This window comes from Vitis vinifera, chromosome 19, assembly GCF_030704535.1.
Source record: "Vitis vinifera cultivar Pinot Noir 40024 chromosome 19, ASM3070453v1".
Lineage (NCBI taxonomy): Eukaryota > Viridiplantae > Streptophyta > Magnoliopsida > Vitales > Vitaceae > Vitis > Vitis vinifera.
Window position 1 is genome coordinate 5598452 of NC_081823.1, and position 18164 is coordinate 5616615.

At 35.4% G+C, this 18164-nt stretch overlaps 1 protein-coding gene across 1 annotated transcript in view; it reads right to left on the minus strand.

Moving 5' to 3' along the window:
* LOC100250302 (pentatricopeptide repeat-containing protein At4g04790, mitochondrial) overlaps positions 1–15604 on the minus strand; it is a 63454-nt gene extending 47850 nt beyond the window's left edge. The window contains exons 1-3 of the mRNA XM_010646034.3: positions 15321–15604; positions 15139–15186; positions 12949–13563 (exon numbers count right to left, since the gene is read on the minus strand). Coding sequence (XP_010644336.1) covers positions 12949–13563; positions 15139–15186; positions 15321–15525 — 868 coding nt within the window. The 5' untranslated portion in view covers positions 15526–15604. The remainder of the gene's footprint in view (positions 1–12948; positions 13564–15138; positions 15187–15320) is intronic.
* Between the last annotated feature and the right edge of the window lie 2560 nt (positions 15605–18164).

The following is an 18164-nucleotide window of genomic DNA, read 5'->3' on the forward strand; positions in this document are numbered from 1 at the left end:
GGTGTAGCCTTCACTGCTAATCGAGGAGGAATGAGGCCGTGGATAGTAGACACAGGTGCTTCTGATCACATGACAGGAGATGCTGCCATTCTTCAAAATTACAAGCCAAGTAATGGTCATTCATCCGTCCATATTGCTGATGGTTCAAAGTCAAAAATTGCCGGGACAGGTTCTATAAAACTTACTAAAGACTTATATCTTGACTCTGTCCTCCATGTTCCAAACTTGGATTGTAATCTTTTGTCCATTAGCAAATTGGCTCAGGATCTCCAATGTGTTACTAAATTCTATCCAAACTTGTGTGTTTTTCAGGACTTGAAATCGGGGAAGATGATTGGTAGTGCTGAACTGTGTTCCGGGCTCTATCTCCTTTCATGTGGCCAATTCTCAAACCAAGTCTCTCAAGCAAGTTGCGTACAGTCTCAGAGTATGTCAGAGTCTTTCAATTCTGTGTCAAATTCTAAGGTCAATAAAGATAGTGAGATTATAATGTTACACTATCGCCTTGGTCATCCTAGCTTTGTTTACCTTGCAAAATTGTTTCCCAGATTATTTATCAATAAAAATCCAGCATCTTATCACTGTGAAATTTGTCAGTTTGCAAAGCATACTCGAACAGTATATCCTCAAATCCCATACAAACCTTCGACTGTTTTCTCTCTAGTACATAGTGATGTGTGGGGTCCCTCCCGGATAAAAAATATTTCTGGCACTCGATGGTTTGTGACATTCGTTGATGATCATACTCGGGTAACATGGGTTTTCCTTATGAAAGAAAAGTCAGAGGTCGGGCACATTTTTCAAACCTTCAATCTTATGGTTCAAAATCAATTCAATTCCAACATACAAGTCCTCAAGTCAGATAATGCAAAGGAATACTTTACTAGTAGTCTCAGTACTTATCTTCAAAATCATGGCATTATCCACATAAGTTCTTGCGTTGACACCCCACAACAAAATGGGGTGGCCGAACGCAAGAATAGACATCTCTTGGAGGTTGCTCGGTGCCTTATGTTTTCCTCTAATGTTCCAAACTATTTCTGGGGGGAAGCTATTCTCACAGCTACCTATTTGATTAACCGTATGCCATCCAGAGTGCTTACCTTTCAATCCCCACGTCAACTTTTCTTAAAACAGTTTCCTCACACCCATGCCGCCTCTTCTGATTTACCACTCAAAGTATTTGGTTGTACGGCATTCGTTCATGTGTATCCTCAAAATCGTAGCAAATTTGCTCCTCGAGCAAATAAGTGCATTTTTCTAGGGTATTCTCCAACCCAAAAAGGGTACAAATGCTATTCTCCAACCAACAAAAGATTTTACACCACCATGGACGTCTCTTTCTTTGAACATGTCTTCTTCTATCCCAAATCTCATGTTCAGGGGGAGAGCATGAATGAACATCAAGTTTGGGAGTCTTTTCTTGAGGGTGTACCTTCTTTTCACTCAGAGTCACCAAATCCTTCCCAATTCGCGCCCACTGAGTTGTCCACACCCATGCCGCCATCAGTTCAGCCAGCCCAGCACACAAATGTTCCTTCTCCCGTGACCATCCAGTCTCCCATGCCTATTCAACCTATAGCCCCACAACTTGCTAATGAGAACTTACAAGTTTACATCAGGAGGAGGAAAAGACAGGAATTAGAGAACATAGGTGAGGATAGGGCTGGAGAGGTGTTAATTCCCAGCATTGATGATTCTACTTTGCCAATTGCATTGAGGAAGGGTGTTAGGAGATGTACAGATCATCCAATTGGGAACTATGTTACGTATGAAGGGTTATCACCATCTTACAGAGCATTTGCTACTTCTCTTGATGATACTCAGGTTCCCAACACAATACAAGAGGCATTAAAAATTTCAGAATGGAAGAAGGCAGTACAAGATGAGATTGATGCACTTGAGAAGAATGGGACGTGGACTATCACAGATTTGCCGGTTGGGAAGAGGCCTGTGGGGTGCAAGTGGATTTTCACCATAAAATACAAAGCAGATGGATCAGTCGAAAGATTCAAGGCTCGTTTGGTAGCTAGAGGGTTTACACAATCCTATGGGATAGACTATCAGGAGACTTTTGCTCCTGTTGCAAAACTGAACACTATCAGGATCCTTCTCTCATTGGCTGTCAATCAAGATTGGTACTTGCAACAACTGGACATAAAAAATGCGTTTCTAAATGGGGACCTAGAAGAGGAAGTCTACATGGAAATACCACCTGGTTTCGAAGAAAGTATGGCAAAGAATCAGGTTTGCAAACTCCAAAAATCATTGTACGGCCTTAAACAATCTCCTCGAGCCTGGTTTGATAGATTCACAAAAGCAGTCCTGAAGCTGGGCTACAAACAAGGTCAGGCTAATCATACTCTATTTGTCAAGAAGTCTCATGCCGGGAAATTGGCCATATTGATAGTCTATGTCGATGATATTATTCTATCTGGAAATGATATGGGGGAGTTACAGAATTTGAAGAAGTATTTGTCAGAAGAGTTTGAAGTTAAAGACCTTGGAAATTTGAAATATTTCCTTGGTATGGAAGTGGCTAGATCAAGGAAGGGAATCGTAGTCTCTCAAAGAAAATACATACTCGATCTTCTTAAGGAGACCGGTATGCTTGGATGCAAACCAATTGATACTCCTATGGATAGTCAGAAGAAACTTGGTATCGAGAAAGAAAGTACACCGGTAGACAGGGGGAATTATCAGCGGCTTGTCGATCGCTTGATTTATCTCTCACACACTCGGCCAGATATTGGCTTTGCAGTGAGTGCTGTAAGTCAATTCATGCACAGCCCCACTGAGGAACACATGGAAGCAGTCTACAGGATTCTTAGATATTTAAAAATGACACCAGGGAAAGGCCTATTCTTCAGAAAGACAGAGAACCGTGACACTGAAGTATACTCAGATGCGGATTGGGCAGGAAACATCATTGACAGGCGGTCCACTTCCGGATATTGTTCTTTTGTCTGGGGAAATCTTGTTACCTGGAGGAGTAAGAAGCAATCAGTTGTAGCCAGAAGTAGTGCAGAAGCTGAGTACAGAGCTCTTGCACAGGGAATCTGTGAAGGGATTTGGATAAAAAGGGTTCTTAGTGAACTGGGACAAACGAGTTCATCTCCAATTCTGATGATGTGTGATAATCAGGCAGCTATAAGCATAGCAAAGAACCCCGTGCATCATGACAGGACCAAGCATGTTGAGATTGACAGACACTTTATCACAGAGAAAGTGACTAGTGAGACGGTCAAATTAAACTATGTTCCTACCAAGCACCAAACCGCAGACATCCTCACCAAAGCTTTACCTAGGCCTAACTTCGAAGACTTAACTTGCAAGCTGGGATTATATGATATATATTCTCCAGCTTGAGGGGGAGTGTTAAAATAATGCCAAAGTTAGGACTTTAATTTAGGAATAAAAAAGGAGAGATCATTTAGGATATTTCCTTATGATTTAGTTTCCTAATTTTAGGAGAGAATTAAGCTAGATTGATTTTTTCTTATTCAGTCATTTGTGTATATATATGTGTATGGTGTGTACCGATTAATATCAATAAAGGAGTTCAGAAATTTCTTCAGAAAGCTTGGAGAACTACTCCCTTATGCCTTTTTTGGACCATAAGGATTCTAGAAGGAGAGAACTAAGCGAGTTTGAGAGTACCGAAAAAGTAGATCAAGCACTCAAACAATCCTTTTTGTATAATTTTTTAGAATGGGCTAGAGCATACACAGGAGTTGATTCCTAGTCGATGTTGGACTTCATTAACTAGTTGAGTTCTATATAGTGGATGGGGATTGTTTTGTGCACCCATTCAATTGGTTATAGGGTGTCTTCATATATATCATGTATGCTTTTTTTTTTTCTTTTTTTTTATCAGATACGAAGAAAAATATATTAAAAGAAGAAAAGATACAAGAGAAGGAGAAGAAACAAGAGAAGGATGAGAGGTCCTTCCCACAAAAACAAAAGAGAAAACACCCAACTTTAGAAAACTAAATACAAAGAAAAATCCCAACACTCTCAAACTTTTGAAACGCAAACCGTAATCTAGTTGAGTTGTAAAACACTAAGAGGAACTCCGCTAAAAGCTGCAGTACAAGAGGCCTAAAGAGAGGAATAGAAAAGAAGCAAGTCTCATAACATCTCTTCCGTTCTCCCCTTATTCTCAAAATAACTATTGTTTCTCTCTTACCACACCATCCATAACAAAATGAGGTAAGCGATTTGCCAAAGTATCTTACCTCTTAATGAATTCCCTAAACCTTTAAAAACAATAACCATCATGTCCACAATACTCCTTGGAGGGACCTAAGCCAACCCTGCTAGATTGAACAGCTTGTGCCAGAGTCCAATGGTAACAGGACAATGAAGAAAAAGGTGGTCGATCGATTCTCCATTTCCTTTGCAAAGAATGCACCATCGATTCTCCATTCCTAGTCGATGTTAGACTTCATTAACTAGTTGAGTTCTATATAGTGGATGGGGATTGTTTTGTGCACCCATTCAATTGGTTATAGGGTGTCTTCATATACATCATGTATGCTTTTTTTTTTTCTTTTTTTTTATCAGATACGAAGAAAAATATATTAAAAGAAGAAAAGATACAAGAGAAGGAGAAGAAACAAGAGAAGGATGAGAGGTCCTTCCCACAAAAACAAAAGAGAAAACACCCAACTTTAGAAAACTAAATACAAAGAAAAACCCCAACACTCTCAAACTTTTGAAACGCAAACCGCAATCCAGTTGAATTGTAAAACACTAAGAGGAACTCCGCTAAAAGCTGCAATACAAGAGGCCCAAAGAGAGGAATAGGAAAAAAGCAAGTCCCATAACATCTCTTCCATTCTCCCCTTATCCTCAAAAATCCTATTGTTTCTCTCTTACCACACCATCCATAACAAAGTGAGGTAAGCGATTTGCCGAAGTGTCTTACCTCTTAATGAATTCCCTAAACCTTCAAAAGCAATAACCATCATGTCCACAATACTCCTTGGAGAGACCTAAGCCAACCCTGCTAGATTGAACAGCTTGTGCCAGAGTCCAATGGTAACAGGACAATGAAGAAAAAGGTGGTCAATCGATTCTCCATTTCCTTTGCAAAGAATGCACCATTGAGGACAAGAGGGATTTGTAGAGTCTTTTCAATTGCAACTTGTCATTGGTGTTTACCTTCCCATGTACTACTAAACAAGCGAGGGCCTTAACCTTTGAGGGGGCTTTTGAACTCCACAAAAACTTGGTCGGAAGGAACAAGATAGGATTTGAGACTTTTGACAAGGGCAAGAAAAAAAATTTCACTGAAAACAAGCCTAATGATGATAAAGACCAAGTTTTTGTATGCTTCAATGCACTCTTTTGTTAAACGTTATTCATACAATTTTTTTTTTATCAAAAAATGTTATTCATACAATGAATATTTACTTATCAAAAAAAAGTTCCACACTTTCATCCAAAAAAAAATCAACTATGGAATTTTTTTAAATCAATTATTATTTTTTTTATTATTTGGAAAAAAAATGAGACATAATGGACATGAAATTTTATAAATACCATAACCTAAAAATTCAATTATATAATATTTTTAGTATTTGAAAAAGTAAACAAAAAAAAAAAAAAAGATATAATGGAATTGAAATTTTATAGATACCAAGTTATCAAAATTTCTTAACAAAAGGAATATTTTCAAAATTAAATGTTAACCTATAATAAATTTTATGAAGGATAAATATAAATATCTAATTAAAATCAAACTAATTGATTTTATTTCATTTGGTAATTCGTCATATATATATATATATATATATATATAAAGTGAGCCTCAAAAAAGGATTAAAAAAATGAACAAAAAAAAAAAGGCATGCATAACACAAATTGCAAAAAGGAAAAAAATATTATTAAAAATATTTAATTAAAAAAAACCATAACTTTTAAAAAATAAAAATAGAAAAGGGTAAAATAGAAAATATTTTAAAAAAAATATGTCTCTAACTTTTAATCATTGACCAATCATGTGTTTGATTCAGTTCACTTTTTTTCTTTTTTTATGAGAAACAACAATGTAATATATTAAATAAGGATTTAAAAGGTACAAATGAAGGATGAGAAATCCACCCCAAACAAAGAACTAAACAATTGGAACCTCCAAAATACTAAGTAAACCTATACATCATATGGAAAGTACACAAAACAATCACTCCTTGCTAGCCCACACCTTTGGATCTACATACCGACAACCAATCAAGTTAAATCACATTAAGGAGAATGCCCTTAAAAGTTATGGTGCAAAAGGCCCAAAAAGAAGCAAGGAAATGAATGGTATTCCAAAGAACCTCTGAAGTCCTCACCTTATCCTCAAAAATTTAGGCATTTCTTTCATACCACACAACCCAAATCAAAGTCAAAAAAGCAATTTTCCATAGTGCTAAGCCTCTACTAGAGCTTCTCAATCCCTTATATGCAATGGTCATCAAGTCACAAATACTTCTAGGAGGAACCCAATCTAGCTTAGTCAATCAAAATCATCTATATCATAGCCCCAAAGTCAAAGAACAATGTAAAAAAATATTATATACAAATTCTCCAAGTTCAATGCACAACACACAAGCATCAGGACTGAGGGTTTTATAAGATCTTCTCAATTATAGCATGTCATTAGTGTTTACCTTATTGTGTACCACTAACCAAGCAAAGGACTTCACTATAAAAGGGACTTCCAATTTCCAAACAAAATTAGTAGAAAAGAAAGGAACTGAGTCAGAATGATTGAACAAGGCTAGAACGAAAGGCTTTACTGTAAATAAACCTAAAGAAAATAAGAACCAGACTCTCGCATTTGGAGCGAATAGAGATAAGTGCAAGTGAGTAAGAGAGGTCATGAGTCTTTCTAGATCTTCTATCTCAAAATTAGAGAGCTTATGACGAAAGTTAACTTTTGTTCAAGGGAGACAAATATTGGATGCAATGCTGATTGCTAATGAAATATTGGATGAGAAAAGACGCTCAAGAGAGGAAGGGTTAGTTTTCAAATTTGATCTTGAAAAGACTTATGATCATGTGGATTAGGGTTTTCTAGACCATGTACTGGAAATGAAGGGTTTGGTCCTAGATGGAGGACTTGAATGAGAGGTTGTTTGTCATTGGTAACTTTTGCAATCCTAGTAAACGGAAATGCCAAAGGTTGGGTTAAAACATCTAGAGGAATAAGACTAGGAGATCCATTGTCCCCTTTTCTCTTTACCATTGTAGTTGATGTGTTAAGTAGGATGATGTTGAGAGTTAAGGAGAGTAGGTTGTTGTACGACTTCTTGTAGGAAGAGGTAGAACTAGAGTGGCTCATTTGCAATTTGTAGATTATACCATCCTCTTTTCGAGAGCCTATTTGAAAGAATTGCAAACTCTTAAGATAGTTTTGTTCGTGTTTAGGCAAATATTTGGACTTAAGGTCAATCTTGGCAAGAGTACACTCTCTGGCATCAACATTACTCAGGTTCAACTCACTAGATTGGCATTGTTGCTTGATTGCAAGGCTCTTGACTAGCTTCTTCCCTATCTGAGTCTCCTATAGGTGGGGAACCCAAAGACTTGTGTTTTTTGGGATCTGGTGATTAAGAGAATTTCGTGAAGGTTACATAGGCGGAAAAAAGCTTATTTGTCATTAGGTGGAAGGATAACTCTTATCCAATAATGTCTATCCCATATTCCTAGTTATTTGCTCTCCATGTTCAAGATCCCTTTTTTAGTGGCCGAAAAAATTGAGAAATTGTAAAGTGATTTTCTTTGGTCAGGGATTGGGGAAAGTAAGAGAGACCATCTTATTAGTTGGGATTTAGTGTGTAAGTCTAAGGTGGAAGGGGGTTTGGGAAGATCTTCTTAAGGAATCATACTCTATTAGGGAAATGGCTATGGAGATTTCCGAGGGAAAGTTTTGCTTTGTGGCATCAAATTATTCTAAGCATTTATGGGACACGTGCTAATGAGTGGGATGCCAACGCTATAGTCAAGTGGTCACATCGTTGCCCATGGAAGACCATTGCATAGGTTTTTTAGGATTTTACCAAGTACACTCGATTTGTGGTGGGAAATAGGGCAAAGGAGAATCTGTTTTTAGGAAGAATTGCGGTGGGGGGATCAACCTTTGGATTCTCAATTCCCAGGTCCATTCAAAATTGTCACACTTAAAAACCTTCCTATCTCATCGATTCTTGGGTCTTCTTATCATTTCTCTTAAAAGCTCCTTGTGTAACATGGATGGTTTCATGAAGGACACCTCGTAACCGCCCTAATAAGATTTTAGCTATGACCTTATACAAACTTGTGGTCAAGTTAATAGGTCTAAAGTCGGAAATCTTTTCAGTTTGACTCTTTTTAGGCACTAGAGCCATGAAGGTGGCATTGGTGCTCTAATTAATTACCCCACTTCTGTGGAATTTTGAGAACACCCTCACTAAATCCTCTTTGATATCATTCCAACACTCTTAAAACATATCAACCCAAGTGTCTTGTCCCTATCTAACTAAAAAATGGCTTTATGAATCTTCTCAATAAAGAGGAGTGATTTGATTCACCTTTTAGCCGCTTCTAACATCAAACCGTTGTCGAACCAACGAATCGAATAGTCAAACCGGAAACTAGCTAATTGAACCATTGGTTTGCACTCCCTTCTTTTTTCCCCAAAATGTAAAGTGGTGGGCCCCAATTTTCAAAAGTCAAGTCGTCAACAACCATTTTCCATTTTCATGCCGCCCTACTCCACTTTCAAATGTCAACCACTCAAATTTCAATAGCTTTTTCTTTTGTTTGCTCCACTTTTTAATTTCATGAGGCCCCACTCCACTTTTAACATGGACAATTAAATTAGAGCATATCCCAACAACACCCCCCCACGCCAATATCCTCTTAAGCTTATGCCTTAAATGGAAGTGCACCCTAAGTAAGCATTTTTTTTTTTTTTTTGATTGGAACCCTAAGTAAGCATTATGTCACGGACTTAGTCGTTCACTAAGCTCGTGCGACACTTAGGCAAGTCAAGACGCTTGATCTTGCTAAGTCAGCCTTGCTCCCAATGCTTAGCTTGCTATGCTAAGATGCTCACGATTCGAAAGCTTAAGAAGCTTAGTAGGCAACTCTTTAAAGAATGGAAGCTCTTATTAACTCAAGGAAGCCTTTACAAGTGCTTGGAAGCTCGCTTGCTTGGTTAGGAAGTGATTTGGGTGGTGCCTTGGCCAAATGAGGACCTCACCTATTTATAGGCACCAATGGAACTATCTGGAACCTTGGAGGGTTCCTTATAAATCAAGAATATTCTAGAACATCCTACCCTATTCTATGTACAACCCTATGTACAAGAATATACAAGAGATTCCTAAAAGTCTCTAGAGAGCCTTGGACTCCTCTCATGCCTTCCACCATAGTGTAGAGATGTGTGGACATCTCTAAGCATTTCTAGAACCTTCCACACTCTTCCCACCAATGGCTTAGTGTAGATGGCTTTAGGAGTCTCTAGAAGCTTCCCTCCTCCTATATAAGCCCATGGGGAGGGTCATTTGAAGCACCTTGTGACAATTAGCTTACAACTTTTGGAAGTCTTGCTTTTTTCCCAACACCTTGGTGTGTTTTTTGAATGCCTCACTCATGGACACACCTTGAAGCATGCCTCAAAGACACCTTTGAAAACTTTATCTAGGAAGGAAGGCAATAAATACAAAAAGGTAAGAGATGAGATGAGAAGTTCGAGCTTTTCAATTTCCGAATCAATAAGAGTCTATTTAGGAACCATTTTTTAAAACAATTTTCTAATTCAAAAAACTCATTTGATAATTTTTTTTACTAAAGGCGGTTTTTTTATAATTTGTTCTCAAAACCTATTTTTTAGAACAAATCAAATGTACCTTCACGTGTTTTCTATAAAGTATTCAAAGAAACAATTGAAAATATGAAGAATACTTTTGGAATTTTTGCATTATACATACCTTCACAAAACCCTTTTTGCATATTTGAGTTTCCAAATAGAATTTTATTCTTGTAGACAATTGAAAACTATTTTTAAAAACTATTCTCAAAAGCTATTTTTTTAGAATTGTTTTCGAAAACATTACCAAACAAGTCCTAAAGTTCCAATCCAAAGAAGAAGAAAAATCAAAAGCAAATGAAAGAGAAAAGCCTCTCAATCTCACAATTCTGAAAGAGTAAGGATTTTTTTTCCTTCTTTTTATAGGAAAAAAGTAGACTTATATTAATAGTATCTCAAGAAAGGATGCACCAACAAGGGCGGAGCCAGCTAGGGCTGGGGGGGGTGCAGTTGCCCCCCTTGAAAATGTTAAAAAATAAAAAACTCCATTTCTTACCAATAGGGACTCAAACCCAAGACCACCTATGCCCACCCTCAAAAATGACCAAGTTGGACCATTGGGCTAAGGCCTACAGTTATATTCAATTGGCAAAATTTGTATATGTATTAAAGGTTGCCCCCCTGAAGTAAATCGTTGGATCTGCCATTGTGCACCAAAGTACATGAAGTATACAACAAGCAAGAAAAATGAACAAGGGAATCTTACCCACGTTTGTGGATTCAAACAAAAAATTTAAATAAATTCAAGGTTTGAAGCTTGAAATAAGTTAAGAAATTTGTAAATAATTACTTCTTTAAAATGTATATGTTAGTTACTAAGAAACTTCAAGAAACAAGAGATTTAATGATTCTAAACGAAAACACAAAGTAAATTCACTTAGCCTTGTGAAAACTCATAATGGTCATACTAATGCAAGCACAACAACAACTGTAAGGGTTGATAAAGATTAGAAGTCACTCAACCAAGGGAATAAACTCACTAGAGTTTTTTTTTTTTTTCCTTTCATACACAAACAAAGAAATATGTTCAAGTGCCTAGCAAAGGGGCACACTAAAGTACACGGGATGTTTACAAGAGAGCCAAAAGCAAAGAGCAAGAAAAAGGAGGGGGGGGAACAACTTTTGATTTTTTTCATTCCAAAGAGTCCAAAACAAACATAAAGGATTAGCTTTTCACAATTTCTTCCACTACTTCTCAATGAAAAAAAATCTACTAACTTAGAAGGATCTTTCTTATTGAAGAATTTGGTACCTATACCATTCTAAACAAGGACAAGACCAATTGCCATACGATTCTTGATTAAGCACAATGAAGAAGGATGTTCTCAATAGATTCTTCGTCACTTTTCCACAACAAACATCTATTTACCAAAGTCCATCCTCCCTTTTTTTTATCGATCCATAGTCAAAAAAAAAAAAAAATTCAAAGCTACTTCCCCAACACCATCCAAGAGCAATAGGATTTAACTAAGAAATTGTAACTCTTTGGAGCTATTGAATTACCAATTTTCTTAAAAGCTTAAGCTTATAGGATTTGGGCTCATAATGTATATCATGTTCTCCAACACCCTCTCACACATGTAGCCTCCATTTTTCATGCTTACATGTGGGCTTAATAAATTAGGGAAATAAACATTTGGTGGTAAGGCTTGAGCAACCGATTTTCCTGCAAGCTTAAGGTTCACATTGTATATCATGCATTTTAACACCCTACCTCATGTGTAGCCTCCATTTTTGGGCTTACACGTGGACTTAACAAATTAGATAAATAAACATGCAATGGTGACATTCAAACACTTGACCTCCTACCAAACAAGGCATCGATACCATGCTGAATAGACAATTTTCTTAAAAACTCAAGCTTCTTAGCTAGCACAGTACCTTTATAGGGAAGAAAAGGAAAAAGGCGTGGAGAACAGCTCCTTCGTGCTTATTTTGGACCTTATGGAAGGAGAGAATAGGAGAGCCTTTGATGATTCTAATTTGGTGGACCAAGCTATTTTATGGTCCTTTACGTACATGCTAGATTGGGTCATGCGGCATTTAGGTTTTAGCATATTGTCTTTATTTGATTTTATTGATTGGTTCAGGCGCAAGTGAGGCAAGTGTGTTGTTTTTCTAAGTATCTTTTTTGGCCTTGCACGCCTTGTCAACATCGTGTGTACTTTTGTGTGCCCTTCTTTAGGTGTTATTAATTAAAATTGCTTTTATCTATCAAAAAAAAAAAAAATTCAGGTCAGCTAGATGAATTTCCTTTCTTTTTCCCATCAGCTTTATCTGAGGTCATATTTTCACCTAAGCATGGTCCTCAAGTGCCCGTCTCTGAATGAGAGAATAGTATATTGTACACCACCGATGTGTTCAAAGCATTTAATTGTAAATAAAAAAATAACAAATCATAAAAAACTAACAAGGAAAACCACCATTCTAATCCTAGTTAAAAAAAAAATCACTCTCATAAACCAACTTAATTGAGCAATGTAAATTACATCATGTTAGTACCAAAGCATAGCCAAATCTCTCTTTTTTAGAGTTCATTGGTGGCTTGGCAGGACATAGGCTCTTTTAGAGCTGTCTATTCAGCTTTCTTTCTCTTTTACCCTTTTGGCTAACCACTACGTAGCCTTCTGATATACTTGGGTTGTTCCTTCTTTTTGCTAGGGGTTTATCAATATAATCTCTCAATTAAAAAATATTGGAGCAATTGCCCAATCATATCCTTGGACCTCAACATAGTACATTAAGTAAAATTTCCACTCTAATAGAAGAGATATAAACCGTATCAGGTTAATATCAAGAGTAATGGTCTTAAGGGTGCTAACTGTAACTACCACCCAAGGACTTCATTGAAACAAGGTTGAAAAGGTGACTCCCTACCAGCAAAGGCACATCATGGTGAAACATCAGCCAATCAACGGTTTTAGTTTCTAAAACATTACTTATCAGATAGTTTTTTTTATATGTAATATGCAACTTTTGGCTCTGTTTCAGTAAAGCTAATTTAACGAGGAACCAAAAGCATGTAAAGCAACATGCCAAGAAGGTTTCATATAAAGCATAAGCTAAAGAACAAGGATATAATAAGGTGCCAAATTATATACCTGTTAAATTGGGTTTGTCTGCACCATCATCAGCTGCAATGCCATTACAGAGCTCCTGAATCTTTTCTTCATTATTAACTCTTACCCAGAGCAGCATCTCATAATAACCTAACCTTGAAAGTGATCTAGAATTCTCGTCTGTAATAACTCCATGGAAAAAATGGAATTCTTCTATCATACCCATATCAATTAAATACATAAAAAATGGACCATAGGTTTCCTCTTCTATGTGAAAACCCTGTTCTTTCATTTCTTCAAAAAGTTGAAAAGCCTTGTAGATCTGTTCTAATGAAGCTTCTTCATCATCACTTGTTCTAGCCTTCTCTATGCAAATTCCTAATAATGCCTTGTATTCCTTCACACCTGTTTCTCGTCCCAATTTACCAAATACCTGAATAGTAGCTTCTGTACCTAGTTTCTGTGCACACGTCTTAACTAACCGGTCAAGACGACCACCCTGGGTATTCTTGAAAACCCATTTTTGCTTCCTTTCACGCGATACTTCTTTCCGGCGTAGTGATATATTGTTGTGTGACAAAGTCGGAAACCATGGTACATCCAGTACCTTTTCCAGAGGTTTTTCATCATTAGTCAGTTGTGAATCAGGTGAACCACCTGGAAATGGAAACAGCAGACAGATAATGACACATAAAGGAAAATTGGCTCTAATACTCTTGCACTCACTTACTATACAGATGCAAGTAAAAAAATACATCACATGAGAACAGGGGCAATTTAGCAGTTAGTTTTTCAAAAATTCCTTCCTATCTCCAAAATAAATCAGTCATTTTTAGTTGTTACTGTTAGAGTGGGAAATGGAACACATGGTGCCTGTTTGGTAACAAAAAATGAGAACTGCTTTGGGTAACAAAAATGGAAACTGCTTTCGGTGAGACGGGCCATTTTTTTTTTATAAGCAAACACATATATTATCAAAAGGCAAAACGCCTCAAAGTATACAGGAAGTATACAAGGCGACGGGGCCTCACAAGCTTACCAAAAAAACAACAAAAAACCAACCAACCCTTAGCTGGAGGCTATCCACTCCAGGAAACCTATAAGGGAGCGAGACTCCGCACCACTATACAATTTTGCCCACCCCCACAAATTACAAACAAAAGAATGCTTAACTCTTTGTATAGCTAACTCCCCCCCCTAAATGCTAATCTATTCCTCTCCTTCCATACCGTCCAAAAAATAAATAACGGTATGGATCTCCAAATTTTCTCCCTCTTTTTTCCTACAAAGATACCCTTCCAGCTAATAATCACCTCCTTTACAGATTCTGGGAAGACCCATTGGGCTCCAACTAAGCCAAGGACAATCCCCCATAACACTCTAGCCACTGTACAATGTATAAGGAGATGGTTGACGTTTTCCTCATCCATACCGCATAAATAACAGCGATTAGGAAGCTGCCACCCTCTCTTTTGTAGCCTATCAAGCGTGAGAACCCCCCCCCCACCCAAGTAGCTTCCCACGCAAAGAACGCAAGCTTTGAAGGACTTCGGTGAGACGGGCCATTGATGGGCAGAAATGAAAAAAGTACTTCTGAAAGAAATGTTTGAAACTTTTGTCATTGGAGAAGTTAAGGAGGGACGTAATATGAGGCTGTTGGATCACAAAAAAGAGAGCCGTTTTCTAAACATGAACACAGAAAACATCTACTTTCCATACATGTTCTTTCCAAAACATTGAAATATTATCTTCCATTTTTTTCCAAAGTGCACGCCCTTAACAGTTGAAGACAATAAACACAGAAGATATTTATTATTCTCATTCTTCATAAGGAAAAAAAAAATCTAAGAAAACCATTTTCATTTCCCCTACCCTATAGGCCCTCCAAATTCTCACTTTCCTGGTCAAGAAACTTTAACCGCCCCACCAAACATGCTTTGTTCTGCTTCATTTTTATTTTTCCCTTTCCTAATAAAAAAAAATGAAAAACATTTCCCATCCTAATGTCCGCGCGCTGATTAGCCAAACAATAGTCATTTGGTTGCCAAGAAAACATGGGCAGCTAAAAGGAAAATAAGAATGGAGTCTTGAAGCTACTTGGTTTCAAAAAACAGTTGCAAATTTCCAAATTTCCGCGGCTTTTGCAAATAACGGTTGCAAAATTCTTTTACAAGTCCTTCCCTCGATTTCCCGCCATTTCAAAAAAATCTCCGATTTACAAAAGGAAAATACCGCACAATATTGACGACAACGTCTGAGACAGCTGCTTCGTCGAATCCTCTGCAAGCAACGTCACAAAAACGCACAAACAAATTCAATCAGCTAACTTGAAACATTTCCAACCGATCGCATCACTCACTCAACCCTAACATCCAAAAGAAAATTGCAGTCCACGTGGCTCAACAAGCCCCTACCTGGATGCGACGTCGTTTCAGAGCCAGTGCCCGAGGAGATGCTCGTCTTGGGTGATATTTTGGGGAATTCGGAGGAGGAGGTGTCAAGAGAAGAGACGAAGTGCTTTAGAGTTGCGTCGTCTGCGGGTGAGGAGGAGGGTTTGGAGCGGGCTTTGACGGCGGAGCGGAAGAGTGAGCTGAGTGCTTTAGCTTTGGGATGTGGCATTTGGGAGCAGAGGTACCTGGGGTTTTGGGAGGTTGGGGTTTTAGCGTCGTCTTTGTGTTTAGGTGTGGGTTCGAACGAGGGATTTTTTATGTAAATGATATTTAAAAAAAAAATTAAAGAGAATGCTCTATAAAATATTAAACTCATAAAAGCTGTATAGCCAACAAAAATTATTTTATATTTTATATCTAATAATAGATTAAAAATGATGAAAACATCTCAAATTTTGTAAAACTAACATTCCCCATTTTTGAACTTGAAGAATAACTCATTTTTTTACATAAATATTCTTCAATATTTTCATTATTTACATATATATTTTAAAGGAAATGGTTACTTTTGCAAAAAAAAAGATGAGGGTATTTTTGTCAAAAAATTATATTTTTAGGTTGAAAAAATATGAAGGGTTAGTTTTTTAAAGTGGAGAAGATTTCATCCCTTTTAATCAGTTATCTCATTAAACAAACTGGTTTTTAGGATAATATTAACAAATAATTTTATTAAAAAACACTAAAAACAAATGAGTTTATATGTGATTACTATGAAATACATCGAAAATTTCATAATTGAACTGTTAAAAAATTGTAACTTATGATTTTGTGTTTCTTTTCAACTAAATATTTATTGAAAAATAGGTCAATACATTGAATTGGTGAATTAATTTAACTCGTTTCAAGAACCTAAAAAAGCCTCAAAAAGACAAAAAAACTTCAATAAGTCAAAACGTTGAAGTCATTAATAGTCTCTTTCCACCCACCCCTTTCTTTGAAGTCTATATAAAAAAGATACTTTATAAGAAATATTAAGTTTCTAAATTATAGCGTTGAAGTTTATGAAAAAAAAAAAAAAACATTCATTCCCTTATTCCATGGTAATAGGGTTAGACACGGTTTAGTTCACATGGAATGCATGTAAGGTACTATTGTTGCCACTCCAATCCTGTTTTATCATGGGAGACATACGTCTTACAATTCTCAAAGCACCAATGAAGAAGACGAATCTGTTTTAAAAAAATGGTGGTTTCACAATACTCGATTTTGTCTATTCTTTAATTTTTTTTTTTTGTTCATTTATTTATTTATTCTTTATTTTATTTTATCTTCTAACTAATTAACCAAGTTTGGTTTTACAATGTCATTTGGCAGATGTCACTTTTTTGCATGCGAGATGATTTATGCTAGGCTTCAAGACTTTGAGCAAACATTTCACATTCTCGACACATGCTTTCAAATATCATAGAGGATGTCATTTCACTTATTTAAACTTGTATTTTGTCTACATGTATTGCATTACATAATTTTATTCAATTACTTGCAATTAGCGATGAATTGTTTGCTTAGTTTATTAATAAAAAATTTGAACTAAGATACATAAGTAGTATTCAATATTATTAGTAGGAGAAAGACGATTTACTTGAGTTATACTTGATGAATTTTGTAAGACCATATTGTAAATGAAATTAATTGATTATATTAACTTTTAGCTTTTAATAAAAAGTAATAAAATTACAAATTTTACTTGATTTATGTAAGTTGCATTATAAATATTATTTGGTTTTTTAATGGTAACTTTAATATATTATGTCATGTATTTATTTTGTGGTAAAATATTATTTACGATAAATATTTCACAATTATTTTATAAAATTTTACGAGTTTACACTATTTTAATAGGAATGTTTAGCAAACAAATCTATTTATTTAAAATTAATGAAGGTAGATATTAGTTGAAATTAATAAGGTTAGATATATTAATTTTTATTTTTAAAATATGATGTTAATAAAACTTATTTAATTTAAAATCAATTTAAATTATTAAATAATAAATATCAAATTTTATTGAAGATATAATCTTTAGATACGAATAATATGATTGAGAGTTTGTTATGCGTGGAAATGAATGAATATTAAAAATAAAAGAATAAATAAGCAATGATACTTTGGAAAGAAAAAAGATATACAATATAGAAATGGTATATTTAAATATAATAATAATAAAAAATTAGAAATGGGAAAAGCTTATGTTTAGTATTTAGATATCGTACTAGAATGCTTCTAATAAAATTAGAAACATTTTGTGGCAAAAGATACAAAAACACTAGAAGGCGTTGTTTGTTTTTTATTTAATTATGGAGTTTAAAACTAAATAGTATTTAATAGTATCAAGTATTAGGGTTGTTTGATTTTTAATGTTATATTTTTATTAAATATTATTAAGTAATAAATAAATAAATAAATAAATATATTAATTTTACTTATGATAATTGATTTTAGTATTTATAAAAAGTCAAATATTTTAAAATTTTATTGAATAAAAAAATTTAAGAAATAAATAATAATAAAAAAACCAAAGGAAGTTGTTTTCCATAAAATTTTTTAAAAGTAAACAACACCTAAATGTTTTTTCTTTTCGGGGCCTATGGTAAAAAGCAATAAGCATAAGAGTTTGTTTGGTTATATAATTTTATAATTATTTTTAAAATTTTTTAATAGTGTTTGGCTGTTGTCTATAAACAATTTTTAAAAATAAAGTGAAATAAATAATAATTTTCAAAGAACAAATAGAAATAGTTTTCATTAAAATTTTAAAATAAAAAGAAAACATGAGCCTGTTTGCTCTGTTTACTAAAACTTATTTTT